The following is an 18161-nucleotide window of genomic DNA, read 5'->3' as shown; positions in this document are numbered from 1 at the left end:
GCCACAATAAATAATTCTTGAGAGCCACACTCACCTGTAGAGTCAGTATTTATCAGAAGATATTTAGCGCTGGGTTGGCTGTCAAATAATATATGCCTTACAGGCCATAGTTCAATAAAAGCCGCCAGCCGCGGGGTGTTTTTCTCTTTCTATCCATAGATATGGTCAATAATTGCTGAACTAACTCGAGTGCTTGATGCTTTTCAGTTTCAGTTATGCTGGCACCTTGCAACCTGCTATTACGGATTGCACCAGCCGTGAAGCTGCAGCTAAGATGACCTTTTGATTGGTTTTCTAGGCTCTGTGCTGTAATGGTTAGGGGTAAAAAAGACAAGACTGATCCAGTTCAGGAAAATTCCTCAACTTCCCAATGGCTTGTCCCGCCGTGTGTTGACTGTATGGTCATTTAGATGTAGTTTTTGATGCTATATTGCATTACACTGACAGGTACTGGTTTTCTTGTCCACTCTAATGTTCAGTTTTTGTTGGAGGATTTTAGCCAGTTTGCTTTTAGATTCAGATTCAGATTCCTTTATTGATCCCCAAGGGGTGTTTAGTGTTCCATTTAAACAATTAATCAATTGTTTTCAGATCAATATGCTTAAATTCTGTGACCACGATTCTTTTTTAAATATGGTGGGTTTTATTTTATCAGGTGTCTTAATCCTGAGTGTTGTGTGCCTGATGCACGTTCTCATTGGCTCTCATCCGTTTTTTGGATAAGCCAGCAAACCTTAACCCAGCCTAAAATGTTGGGTTAGGAGAAGGCCTCGCGCCTTGTACAACTAAGTAGTGCTAAAATATATCGACATCAACAAAAATCTAGCCAGAAGGAGCTTTGTAGTCTGATGGCAGTGTAGTATGCATCAGCATCAGCAGCTCAACTGTGTTTACTTGGCAGACTCTCAGCCTCCATGTACATGCTCTAGGTGTGAGACCAAATACACAAATTAGAGGAAAAAATGAAAGGGGGGGGGGCTCATAAATAAAAAAAAAAAAAAAAACATGAAGGAGGAGGAGGAAATTGTTTCAACTTATTGTTTAATTTTATCTGGCATAGTAAAAATTAAGGTTTGGAATTTGTATGCTTAGATTAGTAGATAATGGTATTTTGCCATTATTATACTCAAGATAAGGTAAGATAAGATAAACTTTATTAATCCAACACTGGGGAAATTAAAGTTACAGCCAGCAAAGAAAAAAAGAGAGACATTGAAAGATCAGAAAGACAATAACAAGGATACAGAATAAAAAGTGAGTCAACTGTATACATGTACAATGTATACAATTCAATTAATTAGATTAATCTCTGGATGCTTGTTTTTATCCTTATTTTTGAAACCAAAGAGCACATTTTGAAACTATGTTATCAGTCACGACGCTTGTAGTGGCTTCCCATGAAGATTGTGTATTAGTACAATGGCACAATAATTAATGTAGTTTCTATGTGGCACAAGACAACAGATGACCGTTCAGTTTCTCAGTTCTCAAAGGAGAACAGGCAGGACTTAACTGGACAATGCTTTCCCACCAGTGACCTTCTGTTACCTTTAAACATAGCTGCACATTATGCTTGTTCAGGATTGCTTGATTCTCTTCTCTTTACACTCCTTAATTCTGTGAGGCTGAAATGAGGCTTTCAAACAAAATTATAGCTATGCTGGAAAGTATTGAGACTGTATGCTGTCTGATACTGACATGAAGATTGATGCTTGGTTTCACAGATGTATTGGATAGAAATACTTATACATGAATGTAGAACTACAGACCAGAGCCACATTCTGTGAAAACATCAAAAATCAATACGGCTGTCCAGAAAATGACCGTTTCAAGTATGACTCTCTCTGTGTTTGTAGCATGTCTGTCTGTGCGACTGGCTTTCTCTTCATCCCAGTGGCCACAGACTCCAACTTTTCTCCTTGTTAACTATAGTCATGGGCACATTTCTTGTGTTGCACCTTGGCTTGCGGAGCGAGTCACCACACAAATGTCAGCTGGGGAAAAAACACTGCTAATGTCAGTTTGGAGGCTAGATAGCTAATTAGCTGCTCAGTGAACAGCTTTAGAACTGACAGATATCAGTCAGATGGAGATGCTAGCCAGGGGTGTCCTGATCCATGTGTGTTAATATTGAATAGCTCTGATACTGATACTGAATCTGGTCCTTATACGTACCTAAATGTAGATTTAATGTGTCTGGCACATTGAAGTGATGTGTAGGGTTCTGAATTTGGCACACATTGTTTTTCATAAGCTGATCCAAGTACAGAGGCTCTGGTACTATAAGTTCATAAGTTTAAACTATTGATATGATGTTAAGGAAAGTTTATCTGTAGAATGCCACTCAGGAGTTAATGAATACATAATATTTACCGCTGTCATGCACATTATACAGTTCTGTGTTACATTATTCTGGACTATATTATTGTACAAAACATAATGTACTGCTTGACACTTTATACCCGTCCCTTCTCACCACTCGCCTCCATTCTGCACTCTGTAGCATCTGAGATCAGACCTGAGATTATTGGCTATATCTTCGCTTAATTGTTCACCATGTTCATATGTTTAGATATGTAACCCCAGCATTTCTATATTACAGTTCTGCATTTATATTACAATGATTTGATGTATTTATTTTTATTTTTTTCCTTTTTGTGTGAGCTTGATATGTATGAACTGTCTTTGGTATTTTCAATGGATAATATGCAAAATTAAGCGATATATTTAATGTATAAATCCTAAATTAATCAGAATCACACCTGATATTAATTTATTGTCATCAATTGTGCACTTGGAAAGGTCTTTCTTTCACTCTCACGCATGCTCACACACACAAATTCACTAGCAAATACTCATGGCATTGCTAATATGCTATAGTACATGGCGAAACTGCTTAGAATGTTTAAGTTCTTGGGTAAATTCAGGAATAAATAGCTTAACGTGTTCTGTGTTTACACTTGATTGGCCTTAATGCAATGTTTGGTGGTTATAACTTATTAGTTTAGCTCACAAATCACTGCTGTTGAGAGCTAGCACACCAATAACTTTGACTTAGCTAACAAGTTATGAACCAGCTGCGCTCTAACACTAAATTTACACATCTCTCCCTCCTCTCTTTTGTACTTAGTAAAGCATCTAGGTACTCCACAGTGAGTGAGCAGAGGTGTTGCCCATAGATTGTAAACATTATCCAGGTTAGACAGCAGACAGTTATCCCATGAGTTATGACATAACATCACATTGGGTGTTTTTTTTATCTGTGCATATCACTCTGTGATCCACTTACACTGATGGTTCTTTTACTCCATTAACAATCATTTACTGACTACAGACATGAGCTTATAAAGAGCACACAAACCAACAACAGCAGGGTTTTATTTTGGCTTGTTGTTAAGTTGCTCATGGAATTAACATTAATTAGTGACAGCTGATACTATTTCCTGCTGCTGGCTACATTTATGTAAATAACTGATGAAAGTGATCGCCAGCATGGCTGAAAATGAGAAGCTGCTAGCTGAATGTTTTGTACACTGAGCTGTGCTAATGAGAGAGAGAGAGAAGAGAGGAGAGGTTACGGCTTTAGAGCTTAGAGAATTTTGCTCAACTGGATGTCAGAGCAGTCACCAGTGCAACCAAGTAAGTCTTCACACTCATGCATTTTAATTTTCACTCATATATGCAATAAAATGGTACACTATAGGCTGTTGTAAAGGGGAGTAATGCTGCAGCGCCAGCAGGCTGAGGGGGGCGATCATAGTAGAGTACAATCAAGAAAGAGTCTGATTTTGACTTTATTTTAGCTGATACTGATCTATTTAAATATGCCAAATCGGTCCCAATAGGCTCTGGACATCTCCCATGTTAACAAAACAGCATCTGTCTTTGGCTGGATTTACTCCAGTCATTGATTTAGTAATATAAAACTAAAACACAAACCTGAAGAATGCACAGATTTATAGCTTTAGTTTAAGTTTAGGTGTAATAATTAGTAAAAGAAAAAAAAAAAAAGTACACAAAAAGAGTATACTTCCACAGCTCTGTGAGGCTGTATGTAGGCACAGCACTGCTTACAGTTAAATGCAAACATCAGTTCATGATGCAAGTGTAAGTGACAGTGGATGACAGAATTATTACAGTTCATCCTGAGGAGGACATCAATGTACAATGTAAAATATTAAACAGAAATTATAGTTTTTGAAGAGTGGACTAAGTACACTATTTTTGTCACCTTTAAGCATACTTAAGTGTAGTCAAGTAGTCCTTGAGTACCACTTGAATAATACTCAATCACTTGTACACTTGAAATGTGAATAATTGCTAAATTGCCACAACTTTTAACAAACTTTAAATATACTGAAGTGCAGCAGTGAAAATCAGGATTCATGAGCATTCAAAACACACTTGTAGTACAATTGTATTGTACCACCAATGTCTTGAAAATATACTTAAATATACTTCAAATAAAATGAAGTTAATGTACACTTTGATTAAGCGTGTGGATAGTCTATTTCAGAAGACTTAAATAAATAATAAATATTTCTACTTTTCTGCTAATAAAGTACACTTTATTACGCTTAAAAGTATTTGCAATTTAGTATACTTTTTCTAAGTACTTTGAAAGACCACTTCAAGTGTTGCATAATTAGTATCAGCAGTAACATAGAACTGAATGACATATAGTTTGCACACCTTTTAAAAGAATATGTCAAACATACTTTAAATTATGCAAGTAAAAGTGTACTCGTAATGACTTTTCTATACTTAGATTATATTCTTAGTACACAGTATACTGCTTTTTGACCTGGGTTGTTGAGATGCTTCACTCAAAATAGACTAGATGACAAGCCAAGAAATAATCAGTTGGACTCATTCTTTGGAGTCTGTGATTGTCTGTACAAAATCTTTTGACAATCCGTCCAGTAATTACTGAGCTCTTTCAGCCTGGACCGATGTGGCTGACTGACATCCATGGAGCCACACTGCTAGCATGGCTGAAAATACCTCAGAAGGTCTTTGTTCTCTTGGAGCAGATGAACTCGAGTCGACAAAAATGGAGTTGAGTAGAATTTTGGTTCAGGCATAATCTCTTCCTGTTTATTCTCCCAGCACACAAATCAGCCTTCAAAATAAGTTACAATAGAGAGCGGCCAAAAAGAGTTTATCACACTAAACATAACCTTCCCTATAAACTCAATTCAAATGGACCTCTCCCCATTTGCACATAGTGCTTGCGCTGCAGAGGCTTAAAGGTTTGTACCACAGGCCGTAAAAAACATATAAAACATCTGTTCCCATCTCTAAAGCCCACCTCAAGTAGTGCAGTTCATTAAACAGACTGGTAAAGGACATTAGTGTTGCATACAGAGCACCATTCAAACCTTCACAAGAAATGTTTTCAGGCAGGCATTTTCTTTATTTGTCCATAATGGTACAATTCATGGACAAAACAGCTGTTGCTATACAAAACTTTGAGCAGCACAAATCTCAGTACATTTATATCATCATATGTCAATAACATATTGAATTCATACAGTATGAAATCTGGAAAGTGTTCTTGTTCTCGTATATCTGATCCCAAACAGACATGGGAAGTGGTGAAACAACTAAGAACTAGGATCCAAAAGATTTCTTTGTTCTGTAAAAGAATACAATAAATTCAAGTTATTGGCCACAGCTCAGATCTGTGAGCAGACATCACTTCATAAAAGAATTCACTATTTAAAGGTTGTCTCCTTCACCAGCAGCAGAACAAGACCTGCTGTTCCTGTCTAAATTTGGACAAGGGAAATTCATTTGGCAGTGTTTCATTTGTTTCTCATTGCTGTAAGGTATCTTTATTTTAAGCTCACATAAAATTTTGTGATAGTTAAACAAACTTGTGTCAAGTAAAGTAAACATAAATTAACATTTTTATTAGTTTATATCAGTAAAGTGCTGAAAATGATATAATCTGTGTTAATCATCTTCAGTCTTTTTCTACATTTTAAAGAGATTACAGCAAAATTGTGGTCATCTCTCCTTTACAAACATTTATTCACTCTTATACCAAAACTGTAACCTTATTTTATTACAGTGTTTAATGTTTAACTTAATATAATGTTTAACTTAATATTTCACTATAAATGTAATTTCAATACAATTGAGAAACCTGCCATACATTTTCTTAATCTTTTAACTTCAGTGTTTTTTGTTTAATTTTTATTCAATTAAACCTTCATTTAGTTCCAAAATTATAAACCAAATTATATCATGGCAGGCAGATTACATGGAGAAAAATTCATATATTTAGAAACCAATTACAGAGAGTACGTTAAATATCATGTTATAAAACTACAACTGTTACGAGTTTGGCATGAAACCCGCATTCTAAATTCAACCAGGTATCCTGTATCATCAACATGTGTGGCATTTGCAACAAACCAAACTGCTTGAAAATCAGTTCAACATTTAGCAGGTTATGAAGATTGTAATTGCTGACAGACCTCTTGGCTTGATATCTGTGAGGTGCGTTTCATTAGTCTTCCAGCGTGGCCTCGGTGGCTTCCCTTCGGCACTTGCCGTTGGGTGGATGCCCACTGCCATCATAAGTGTCATTCCATAAATCTAAAAACCTGAAGTGAACTTGGTGCGATCGATCATCGGAGGGCTGAGGGAGCGATGGTCACTTCAGAGCTGTATATCACCTGCAGTGCATTGCAGTTATGTATTTGGTGCAAGAAAATACCTCCCTGGTTTGGTGGCAGTAATGTGTGTAAACCACTCACACAACAATGCCATACAACAAAATCTACTGCAGTTGCTGAGCTGTTCAGTTTCTGTGATTTCTTTATTCCCAGCATTATCTGGAAGCGCATGGAAATATTGCTGTTTTGCAAGACATCATAAACATGTGACAGTTATGATAACACAAAACACAAATTTCTGAATCACTGATGAAGCTAGTTATGCTCATGTGAGTGTATTGCAGTTATCTGCAGAAGACGCCTTCACCTCCTCAACATGAGTCTGCAGGTATTTCTGATGATTTGCAAAAAGTGGTGTAGCACTTAGCCTACAATTGGCAGTCGATCCATGCTGAAAGTGTACAAGCCTCGCTCACTGATTTGGAACCTTTTTACTGCTACATTCATGTTGGCTCCATTATCTACTGTAACAACATTGACCTTGCTTCTTTGGCCATATTCTTCCAAAATGTCATCCACTTTATAGCTGGGGTCCTCACAATGTTGATGACTTAGTGCCACTTTAGGGAGCCAGCATACGATTGAGTGCTCCACAGGAAAACCTGTGAACTTGTAGGATTTGTGAATGCTCTCATAAGTGATTGAACATGAAGTTTCTTGAGCCTGTTTGCACCTGTTTGCAGACAGATGGACCTTCAAAATCCATCTGAATCTCGCAAGACCAATTAACTCACATTTAGTCAGCTATGTCTTTACTGTTAAATAAGTGTACTTAGTGTTTCAGAACACAATCACTGCATTATCTTACTTTATCTGTTCCCTGATGTCCAACAAAGTAAGAGTTGGTACAATTTTTCCTCCTTTTATCCTCTGTTTAGCATTTTCCTGTGGTGGCTTTTCAGTCTCACTTCCACATTAAACTGCCGACTTGTTCACTGAAATAAAGCACCTTAATTGATGGCAGAATATAATTTCCCCCAACACTCACAAGGTGCCTCTAGTTGCCATGCAACCAATAGCTTTCTAGAAGTTGTCATTCCAAACCTGACACTTGTTCGGGGGGCGCAGTTTGCCGTTGTAGCTGAGAAGTATATTAAGTGTAGGCTTTTGAAAGTGAATGTACTGAAATGGAATGATTGAAATATAACGCACACATTTCATGTTTGGGGGCTGCACAGAATGTCTCTGAGGGCTGCCATTGGCCCACAGGCCTCACTTTGTGAACCCCTCCTCCAGAGTTCGATAAAATACTCACTCAAGGTGTACTTACGATGTCCACTCACTCTTACTCTCCTAAGGAGGCACTTCCATGTATAATACAATGCATTTTATGTTGAATGTAATTTGCCTGGTGAATGCTTGTGTAATTATCACAATTTATTTTACTGACATTTCTCACATTTTATATTATATTTAATTTGTTCACGCCTTTCTATGAGGCAATTAAACAGTTGATTTGACAGTCCCTTGAGAGAGGCTGGTATTTAGGATGTAGTGCCTGACTCATCTCCGTGGAATAAATTAGAATGATGTTACAAGAGCGAGGAAATTTTACCCACAAAAGCCAGCTAAATCACATTATAATATTAGGAATAAACAACGCCATTAATTAAAAACAGGACACATATATTTGCATTTGTTTGTGTGTGTGTGCATGCGTGCATGTGTGTGTGTGTGTGTGTGTGTGTGTGTGTGTGTGTGTGTGTGTGTTTGCTCGTTCCTCACACAGCTGAATGTGGATTCTCTGTCAGTGGGTCTCAGGGGTTGAACTGAGTCACACATTGTGCTTTATGTGATGCTGCATATAACTGAAGCAAACACATTCTCGAAATGATTGCAGTATTTTTGTTCCACATTCAAATCTCATTTTTGAATGATCCAGTGACAGACATGCTTTAAAAAATGGCCACATTATATACTTTCTATGTCAGTAATTAATTAAATTGTAAAATGCCAGTTTGTTGATTTTAAATCCATAATGGCATTTTTCATTAAGACATCATTAATAAAAAAATGTCATCACTTTCCATTGAAAATACTTGGTAACACTTGGAGTAGGTGTTCCGAATAGGTCTGTAGTAGCCTTGTTTGTTTGTGTTGGCTTATCTTACTCACACTGATTTTTCTTGAGGAAAAAAATTGCCCACTTTGTGAGATTTGTATTGAAAGTAGCCATCTGTTTAATCTTATCGCTTGTTTAAGTTACATTCATTTGGATGCACTTGTTCAAATTTCCCTTTGTCAGTTATACCCTTTCCTAACAAATAAATGTGTGTATCAAAGACCTTCTGTCTGTGGAGTTGGTGAAAGAAGAATCTTACTCGCCAGCAGGTGTGGTAATATGACTTATTTGCACAGTGATGGTCTCCTTTGTTTCTGTCTCTGTTTTCAGAACTCAGGCATTGAGAAGGCCTTCCTGTTCGATGTGGTCAGTAAGATTTACATTGCCACAGACAGCAGTCCAGTGGACATGCAGACATATGAACTGTGTTGTGACATGATCGATGTGGTCATTGACATCTCCTGCATCTATGGGTAAGCCAACGGACACTCTCAACAGACCATAATATTACCAGTCAATCCGTGGATCTGTAATGTCACAACACATAAAACAATGCAGCTCCATCAGAAATAGTGTTAGGTATTCGTTACATTACTGTATTACAGGGCTCAGGGCTACATTGTGTGTGATGCAGGCATTCAGGGCCACAGGGGAGACTGACTGACCACCGCTTGGTGTAGCATTGTCAGAGGTATAGACCTGGTAGTCAGAGCCAACTAGCCATAAACGGCTGCTCTTCGGCCCTCCAGGAAGACACGCACTGTGTGGGTACCTGCCCTGTAGCTCAGTTGGAGAGACTTTCCTGGTGTGTGTGTCTGCGGGGGAGTGTCAGAACATGGCTGCAGCCCTGCTGTTTATTGTGGTTGTCAGCGTAAATATCTTGCTATGCTCTGAATTTGGCACAGTGGTTTTATCAGACTCGCTGATGCTTACGCTACCAGCAGCTACAGTGTGAGTGAGAGACACAAACTGGGGCTGTAGTCTGCCAGTGCTCTGCTGGTTGATGTGGCAGTTGACGTGTAAAATAGACCTGGGAGTCTTGCCAGCCTTGTCATGGAGAGGGAGGGTTCACTCAACTTCCAAATCCAAGCAGATATCGAAAAAAAAAGTTTTTGCACATAATATGCGTGTTCTTGGAAAAATAACCTGGATTAAGAGTTCCAGGACTCTGCTTGACCTAATTTTGCAATGAAACAGTTTCCAGTCGCTGTCACTTCAAATGTTGCTGTTTAACTGAGCTTCAGTAATACTGGAATAGTCAGAAAATATGATCTGTCAGTATTCTTGCTAAATGGACTTGTGTTGAGTTGCAAAATAGATCTGTCATTCATTCCCAATTGAACAACGATGAAGGCTCGAACTGAACTCTTCATCCTGGAATAATGGATGTGAACTGTTTGAAGGTTCTTCAGCTTAATAAACCTTGACGTCTGTATGCTTTCCTTCCTTTGAATTAACAGCCATTAGCTTCTATAGAAGTCAGATATGATTGGCTGAAATCCTTGGAATAGATGCACTGCAACACTGTTACAGTTTCATTTAATACTGAGACCAGATCTGAGAAGATAAAACTTCATCAGTCTCCACAGATGAACTGCAGCAGCAAACCCAGTGATTGAACAGTATGATAAAGGCAAAAAGCGTGTATTTCCAAAGGGCCAAAATGTCAAGAACTGACAAAAGGCCTTTTTAAATAGTGTATATAGTAGTCATATCTGTAAGTAGTGAAAGGATTTTTTGAGCCCAGAATGCTGCAAAACTCATATAGGAGTGTAATCCATCACTTTATCTGAAACTGTGTGCATGAGCACATGATGATAACTTGGTAAGACGTGTGGATAAATTATAGCCTCACGGGCATCATCATGTGGTATGACACCAAAAGGAAAATGTTCAGTATAAAATAAGTTACAACTAGGCATGCACCAATCCGATACTGGTATCGGTATCAGTCCCAATGTTGAAGAAAATTCTTGATATCGGTGACAATGGGCCCGATACATAGGGGCTGATCTATTCAGTCTAACTCTATGCTGTAGGCGCTGTGAGTGGCGTCATGCGCAAGCAACACAAAGTGCTGAAGCACACACAATGTGGACCACGTTGTTTTCAAAATAGAGCGAGCGAAAGAATCGCCTATCTGGAAGATTTTCGAACTGTCTCAGTCTACAAACTCGACGGTTACTTGCAATACCTGCGCAGTAAATGTTCCGAGGGCCGGTGGTAAAACGTCAAGTTATAACACGACCAACTGAATCAAGCACCTACAGAGATTTCATGCCAGGGAGCACGCTGAGTTCATTGAACTGAATAAACAAAAAAGAGGCGGTATGACGCAGCTAACTTTGAAGGAGATGAAGGAAAGAGGTGAAAAATTTCCACCTAGTAGTGTCCAGGCAACAAAAATCACAGAGAGGTTTAACTGCACACTGGCTGGATGAGAGTTATGTGCCACACAGTGCAATGCTCAATGCTACAAACTTCTGTGGGTCACACAGCAGAGACGCAATCGCAGCTACCCTGAAGAAAATGTTTGACGTACGTCGAGTAAGGTCCACGTGATTCTGAGGGACAATGCCAGCAACATGTGAAAGGCGATGGGCAGCATGAGAGTGCATAGTTTAGGCTGCATTGCACATACAATGCAGCTGGTTGTCAACGAGGGACTTCCATCACAGCGCTGTGAGTGATGCTGAGACAGATCCAGTTACACTTCTTATATTTTTTTTACATGTTGTTTGACCAAGCTAGAGAATATTGGTTTAAGCAGGGTTATACAAATGTCACTCAATATCAATGTGTTATTGTACTGTAATGTGTAGAAAAAAGTCACAACAAAACACATACAGGATATGAGGAGATGAGCTGACCTAAAAGGTGGAGTGACTCAATCTGGAAAAAGATTGTTGGTATTTGCTGAATTTGAAATTCATCTCCTCATGGTCCTCTAGCTGTCACTTCTGTGAGTGCACTGAAAATAATGGTAGTTTTTTGCATACAGCCCTGGCTCTGTAAATAGAAAGTGGCTCAGACCGAGCCATACAACACTATTCCAGCCAATCAGCAACAGGTGGCATTCATTCTTGTGCACAGGACAAGGGGAAGGAAGAAGGTGGGGGCAGGGAAAGGACGGTGAATCTGGCATGCTAACGAGTAATCGAATTGTAAAAGATAGAAATATTACCAATCCTTCATCACAGCTTGCACAGATGCATATGCGTTAACTAGTGGTCATGAGTATTGCCGTGAGATGTGTAATTGTAGTGGCTGAAATCACTGACCTTGTCAAGGTGAAGTATGCTGGGTAGTTCTGTGTGGCAGAGTGAATATGGCACACAGTATTATCTTAGTACAGGGTTGAATGTGATATAAATCCCAAGGCATACTCTCTGTACTCCTGGTCCCCCAGTATATTGTCTGCGATCTGCTCTATATTCTCACTTCAATTATCACTCCTGCTGGGATTATAATTAGGTCCTAATCTACACGTGTGTCATTCTGAGGGCTGCAGTTCATTTAGAGTCTGAGAATTTGTGTGCTCGAGCACATAATATACCTCCTTTATAATGGAGAAATCAGGGGACAGCTTCAGTCTATCCATCCATCCATCCATCCATAGAAGAATGTGTTAGCCTACTATTTTGAGTGGTCTCACACACAAAGTGGTTGACATCAGTGCATCATGGCACCTGTCAACAAAACATTAGCAGATAAAGAGTGTCGCACTCTCCAAGAGAAATGAGAAAACCTTTTTTTATGTAAAAGGAAAGCCGGTGTCCCTGGCAGATGTGGATGCTATTAAAGTTGAAATGAATGAGTAGGTCATGAATGGAAAACTACATAGCAGTCACCAAATATAATACACTTTTGAACACAGCTGGCTGTGCTGTCCCCTTCGGCCCGGCTGGTGGCAGGCTCCCCACCTTGGTGTGGGGGTCCGCCTGTCTGTCAGGGTCAGGGGGGGCCGGGCCCCCTGTGCTCATAGTCTGTGACGACTCCTCTCAGTGTGGACGGCCCCAAAGGTGGTGTTTTCCTTGATCCTCAGTGCCTTGCCATGTCTCGCTACTCTTGCTACTGTCTGTGGTGAGAATGTGTGTGTGTGTGTGTGTGTGTGTTGCGTTTTAATATGCATGAAAAGTGCTATATAAATAAAATTTGATTTGATTTGATTTGATTTGACACAGCAGAGTTAAAACCTGGTGTGTGATACCTGTATGATAAAGGTCAGATGACACCCCCAGTGCACATAAGATGTATCATGGTGTAGTACAAAAACAGGACCACACAGCATACGAAGCACAATATGAAAGAAATAGTGAATTTGAAGGTCTGCCTTTGTATTCTTGAGTCTTTTGTGTGCTACTTCACATGTTCCTCACCTGAAGAGGTCATCTGTGTAGCTGTGGCTCACCAGGAAAGTCTTATTAACATAGCTCTATAAAGCCAGGGCAGTGGGTCATAGATGTCCAGATACTCGTATGCCTCAGTAATAAGTTTGTCTTTGTCCAGTGTGATAGACCACAGAAAGAAATGTGCCGCCGTGAGACGAGAAAGTTGGACTTTGGAAAATGGAACAGTGGGGTTTACACAGAAAAAATTTGAGCAGACAGGTTTCACATGGTTCTTGACTATTAATAACTATCTAAAGATTTGTCAAATCATTCATGCTGTATATGCTGCACAATATAATTAAAAAAAAAAGTTTTCTGTGTGATTTGTGTAACAATATCAAGTCAGTTTAAGCTGCTGTCTGGGATTAAACCTGCGTCTCTTTGGTGGTGGCTGCCTTTTCCAGTATTCTTTTTATGGCTGAAGGGGAAATAAGGTGATGTGTAGAAAGGCTTTGTTTTAGTTTCAAATTTAAACAAAGAACCAGTCAGAGATGGAAAAGAGGCTGGCAATGGAAGAAGAGCAGCAGGGAGAGGAAGATGAGTACACACTGGAGGGCGACTGCTGTATGACCTGTAGTTTCAAATGGGATTAGAATGACCGTAATTGATTTGCATCAGCATAGATTGGGAAATGTTATGTCTGTCTATATAGTTATGCATTTAACAATTAACTTAACTTCCAACTGATGATGTTGGTGGTGTACTGGGATTATTAGCCACATCTGTGACTTTGTTATTACTGAGGTCACAGGAATACATTTGTCTGAGAAATTTTACAATTTGGTCATTTGCCATCACCTCGCCCTGGACAGGCCCATTCTTTCTATAATGCAGGACAAACACAGCAGTGAGTGTGCAGGAGCTACTAATGACTCAGTAGGTGTTGAAATAACACAGAGGAAAAGCAACGTGTAGTGAAAATCAGTGCGAGTCTAGTCTAACTAGCTTCCACTTTTTGAGTGGAATTCAAAGTTACTATAACAGCATGGAACCTTCCAAATCTTAAATAGCGGATCAACAGTGACTGCTAGCAAAGCCAGCTCTCAGCTGTCAGTCAGCTGTCATGGGAAGCACCCGCTCAGAGGCTAGAGGCTTTGATGCTCTTTCCCGCAGATGTGGTATTGTTATAGTTTTTATTTCCTTATAAATAGTTAGGAGACTTCAAATTTGAGTTTTAATTGAAGGCTCCGATACATTTCCCTTATGCCCTCTTCAGCTCGTTTGTTGCGTCTTAGCCTCATTGCAAGTGTGCCTGTGTGGAGAGATGCATGCTCAAAAGGAGTTATCTCCCAGTCATGTGCTCATGATATGTCAACTGATATGGATTTAGCTTTATCTTTCGAAAAAGAGAAACAAATTTTCGATATAAAAATGTTTAATGTTATTTGGAAAAAAAAGGAACACCATAGACGTTTGAAGTAAGACCTCACATTGTACACTCCTTACTTTATCCCTTTTGAGATCTCAAGCATCATAATTCACTCCTGTGACAGTTGTAGATCTGTAGAAAATTGCTTTGACTCACTCCCTTCTTTCCCAGCTTCAGCCTGGCCTGACAGTCTCACTGTCTTGCCAGTGTTATCTCTCTGAACATGTCTTGTCTGCAGCTGAAAGCAGCATTGGATGATTAGACTTGATCAAACCACAGAAATCTCACTTTTACTCTCACCTGTCATTACATCAGTAGTTTTCAACATCAAAGGCAGCAGTAAGAGAACAATACAGTGAGCAGACTCTTCCCATTGGCCGACATTAATTAGATTGCCTAAGAGAGGCATCTGTCTCCAGGTTGATCAAATAAATACTAAAAAAAATACCTGTAGAAATTTCATTTTTCCAATGAAAAGACAAGCAAATGGACAATGCACAAGCAAAGAAAGGAAATATTTTAATCACCTTGACAACATATACTTCACAGTCAGAGAAAAATACTTCAAATAAACAAAACAGATACAAATGCAAGGTGCATAGCATAAACCCACTGGATATAAAGAATCCATGACTTTATCTGTTTTGCCACTCAGAAGTACAAGTCCTCTTGCAACAGGCTAACCTGCTGGATATAATCCAAAGACTCACAGTGGACGTGCATGGGGTTGAGTTTATACATTGGGGGTCATTTTCATGTTCACACATTTGTAGGTATGACTGTCTGGCTACAGATTTTGGGCCACATGAAACCCTTGCAGGCATGGGTAGGTGATAAAATTTACATTATATGGACACCCTGCCACTCCCTGGGTGGCACGGTGGCACAAGTGGTAACACTGTGGCCTCACAGCTAGAAGGTCCCGGCTCGAATCCCGCTGTGGGTGCTGGTGGCATGTCCTCCACCATGCCTTTGATGCCTGCTGCTCAAGGAAAAAGGGGGCCTTTCTGTGTGGAGTTTGCATGTTCTCCCCGTGTTCACCTGGGGTATCCTCCTTAAAAAAAAAAAAAATAATCTACTAAAAAACATGCAAGAAGATCACCACCTGACCAACTTGGTCCTCGGGCACCGCCATCGGCTGGCAGCCCACTGCTCCTTGTCTGTCACGGAGGAAGGACTGACCAGGATGGGTTAAATGCAGAGGAAGTAATTTCACCGAAGCATGGCATGTGCATGTAATGTTGTTGTGTGCACCGAATAGCATGCGTGTTGTGTTGTGTGGGTGATTAATAAAGGAAGGATCTTAATCTTAATCTTAACACATTGATGCAGCAAGCGACATTTTGGTAAGTAAGTAAGGTAAGGTAACCCGGGCTGCACAGTAGTGCAGCAGGTAGTGCGCGTGCCTCACAGCAAGAAGGTTGCCGGTTCCATCCCCGGGCGGGGCCTTTCTCTGTGAAGTTTGCATGTTCTTCCCGTGCATGCGTGGGCTTTCTCCAGGCACTCCAGCTTCCTCCCACAGACCAAAAACATGCTCATTAGGTTAATTGGTGACTCTAAAATTGCCCCTAGGTGTGACTGTGAGTGTGAATGGTTGTTTGTCTTGTGTGTTGCCCTGCGGTCGACTGGCGACCAGTCCAGGGTGTACCCCGCCTCTCGCCCGTTGACGGCTGGGATAGACTCCAGCCCCCCACAACCCCAAAAGGGATGGGCGGTATAGAAAATGGATGGATGGTAAGGTAGCCCATATGCCCCTCTACCTTGTGGCATCTTCCAGTGCTTTCTGATAGGTCCCACTGTGTTCCCAGTCCAGGTGGAATACATGCCATCGTTCCAGTGTCTTCTGGGTCTACCCAGGGGTCTCAGAAAACCTTCAGTTGGAAGCATCTAGGGGGCATCCTAATCAAATGCTCAAACCTCCTTTCATTGCGAAGGAGCAGTGGTTCGACTCCACGGTCATTCCAGATATTGTAAGGCCAGCCAGTGGTACCCATGAACTCTCTCTTTTGGTCATTACCCAGAGCTCCAGACCACAGGTGAGGGTTGGAATGTAGATTGACAGGTGATTTGATAGCCTTTAGGCTGCGGTCACTTACCATATGACAATCAGGGACAATACCTGAATTGCCAGTCTATCCGTTGATCTCCCTTTCCATCTTACCCTCTCAGAGCAAGATCTGAGATACTTTAGCTTAACAGAGTACCATGGCCTCAAGGCCAACAAGGGATATGTCTTTAACATTCCAAACAGAACAGAGGTCATGGTTTGGAGCAGCCCACTGCCTACAGAAAACTCTTGACTCCTTGACAAGAACATAGACCAGCTGTCACTCCAGTTATAAAGGGACTCAGGGAGCAAGTGGAGAGACACAGCAGATGCTTCTGGGGAGACAGTAAAACTAATGAAAACATGAGTAATTAGTAAGAGGGTGTTCAGACACTTCACCTGGCATTCCTTTCTCCCTGTCTGTGCATGCATGATGGTAGTTGCTTCTCAACTAGTGACCATTAACTGTACAACACCTTCTGCATACATGGTCACATGATTTGAGTGTGGTATATAGGGCACGATCATTTATATCAGTCATTTGGACAACACCACAAAATGGTGAACACATTATATAGTGAACTAAGAACAATTGATGATTATGACAACTTCCTATGGCATAATTCTTTCTCGTGTTTTATTTATTTTCTGCATTTTTAGCTTTCTAATATATTGCCAATATGTTGTCTTCATTTCACTTTCTTCTGTCTCTTTTATTATGTTTCAATGCATTGAGCTTCTCAACTACCATAGAAGACAGTATCTCGGGCTACAAACCTGTAGATTAAAATCTTAGGTGGAAAGGGTTCAAAACAAACAACGTTTTGATGACGTTGGTCGGGTACACACGGGCAAATGTAGTACGACCCAAATTGAATTCTGGAAAGTCATTTGGTCACGATGCCTCCTCTGGGCAGGTGATTCTTGTCTGACCCATGTTTGTTGTTGAGATAATAGAGGGCAGCGTGTGTCTATGCGTGTGTGTGTGTGTGTGTGTGTGTGTGTGTGTGTGTGTGTGTGTGTGTGTGTGTGTGTGTGTGTGTGTGTGTGAGGCATCGCAGCTGGGGGCTTTAAGTGAAGTAGGCCACATTTGGCCTGAAGTGAATGAATATTTAACCCGTCACAGCTGTGTTGGGGAATGTGTGGCCAAGGGCGCAAACAGGACTCCTGCTCGTTTTACATTTTGACAGTGGATCGAGGTGGACGCCAGAGATCTGTGGATTCCACTCTGTTTGTAAACACAACCGTAACTGTCTGCTTAAGTAACCCTCAATAATGTGTGCACTCACCTGCGTCCTGGAAATGTTCAGTATTAACAAGTGTGGAAGCGAGTTGGACCTGCTCATATAAATCAGCAGATTGTTGTACAGAAGGCTGCCATCATTATCATTACAAAACAGCTGGGATATTGTCCTTAATTAGAGGCTTCCGTAAACGGAGTCTTTATTTTCACCTCATTTAATTAATGAACTCCTCTCTTGTGAGAAACCTGGCAAGCTAATCTTGGAAAGCTCAGATGTGTCTGAAATGTTCCTCGGCCAACAAACTAAGCCAAGTCTTTTGTCAGTGAAATGCAATTGTTTCTTTTTCTCTTTGACAACAATGA

General features: G+C 40.3%; 1 protein-coding gene across 1 annotated transcript in view; it reads left to right on the top strand.

Moving 5' to 3' along the window:
• The window catches only part of rragd (ras-related GTP binding D), a 46384-nt gene that overhangs the window by 10153 nt on the left and 18070 nt on the right, over nt 1-18161 (top strand). Inside the window, exon 5 of the mRNA XM_070979408.1 lies at nt 9079-9221. Coding sequence (XP_070835509.1) covers nt 9079-9221 — 143 coding nt within the window. The remainder of the gene's footprint in view (nt 1-9078; nt 9222-18161) is intronic.

This window comes from Chaetodon trifascialis, chromosome 14, assembly GCF_039877785.1.
Source record: "Chaetodon trifascialis isolate fChaTrf1 chromosome 14, fChaTrf1.hap1, whole genome shotgun sequence".
Classification (NCBI taxonomy): Eukaryota; Metazoa; Chordata; class Actinopteri; order Chaetodontiformes; family Chaetodontidae; genus Chaetodon; species Chaetodon trifascialis.
This window is presented reverse-complemented; position numbering and strand designations above follow the sequence as displayed.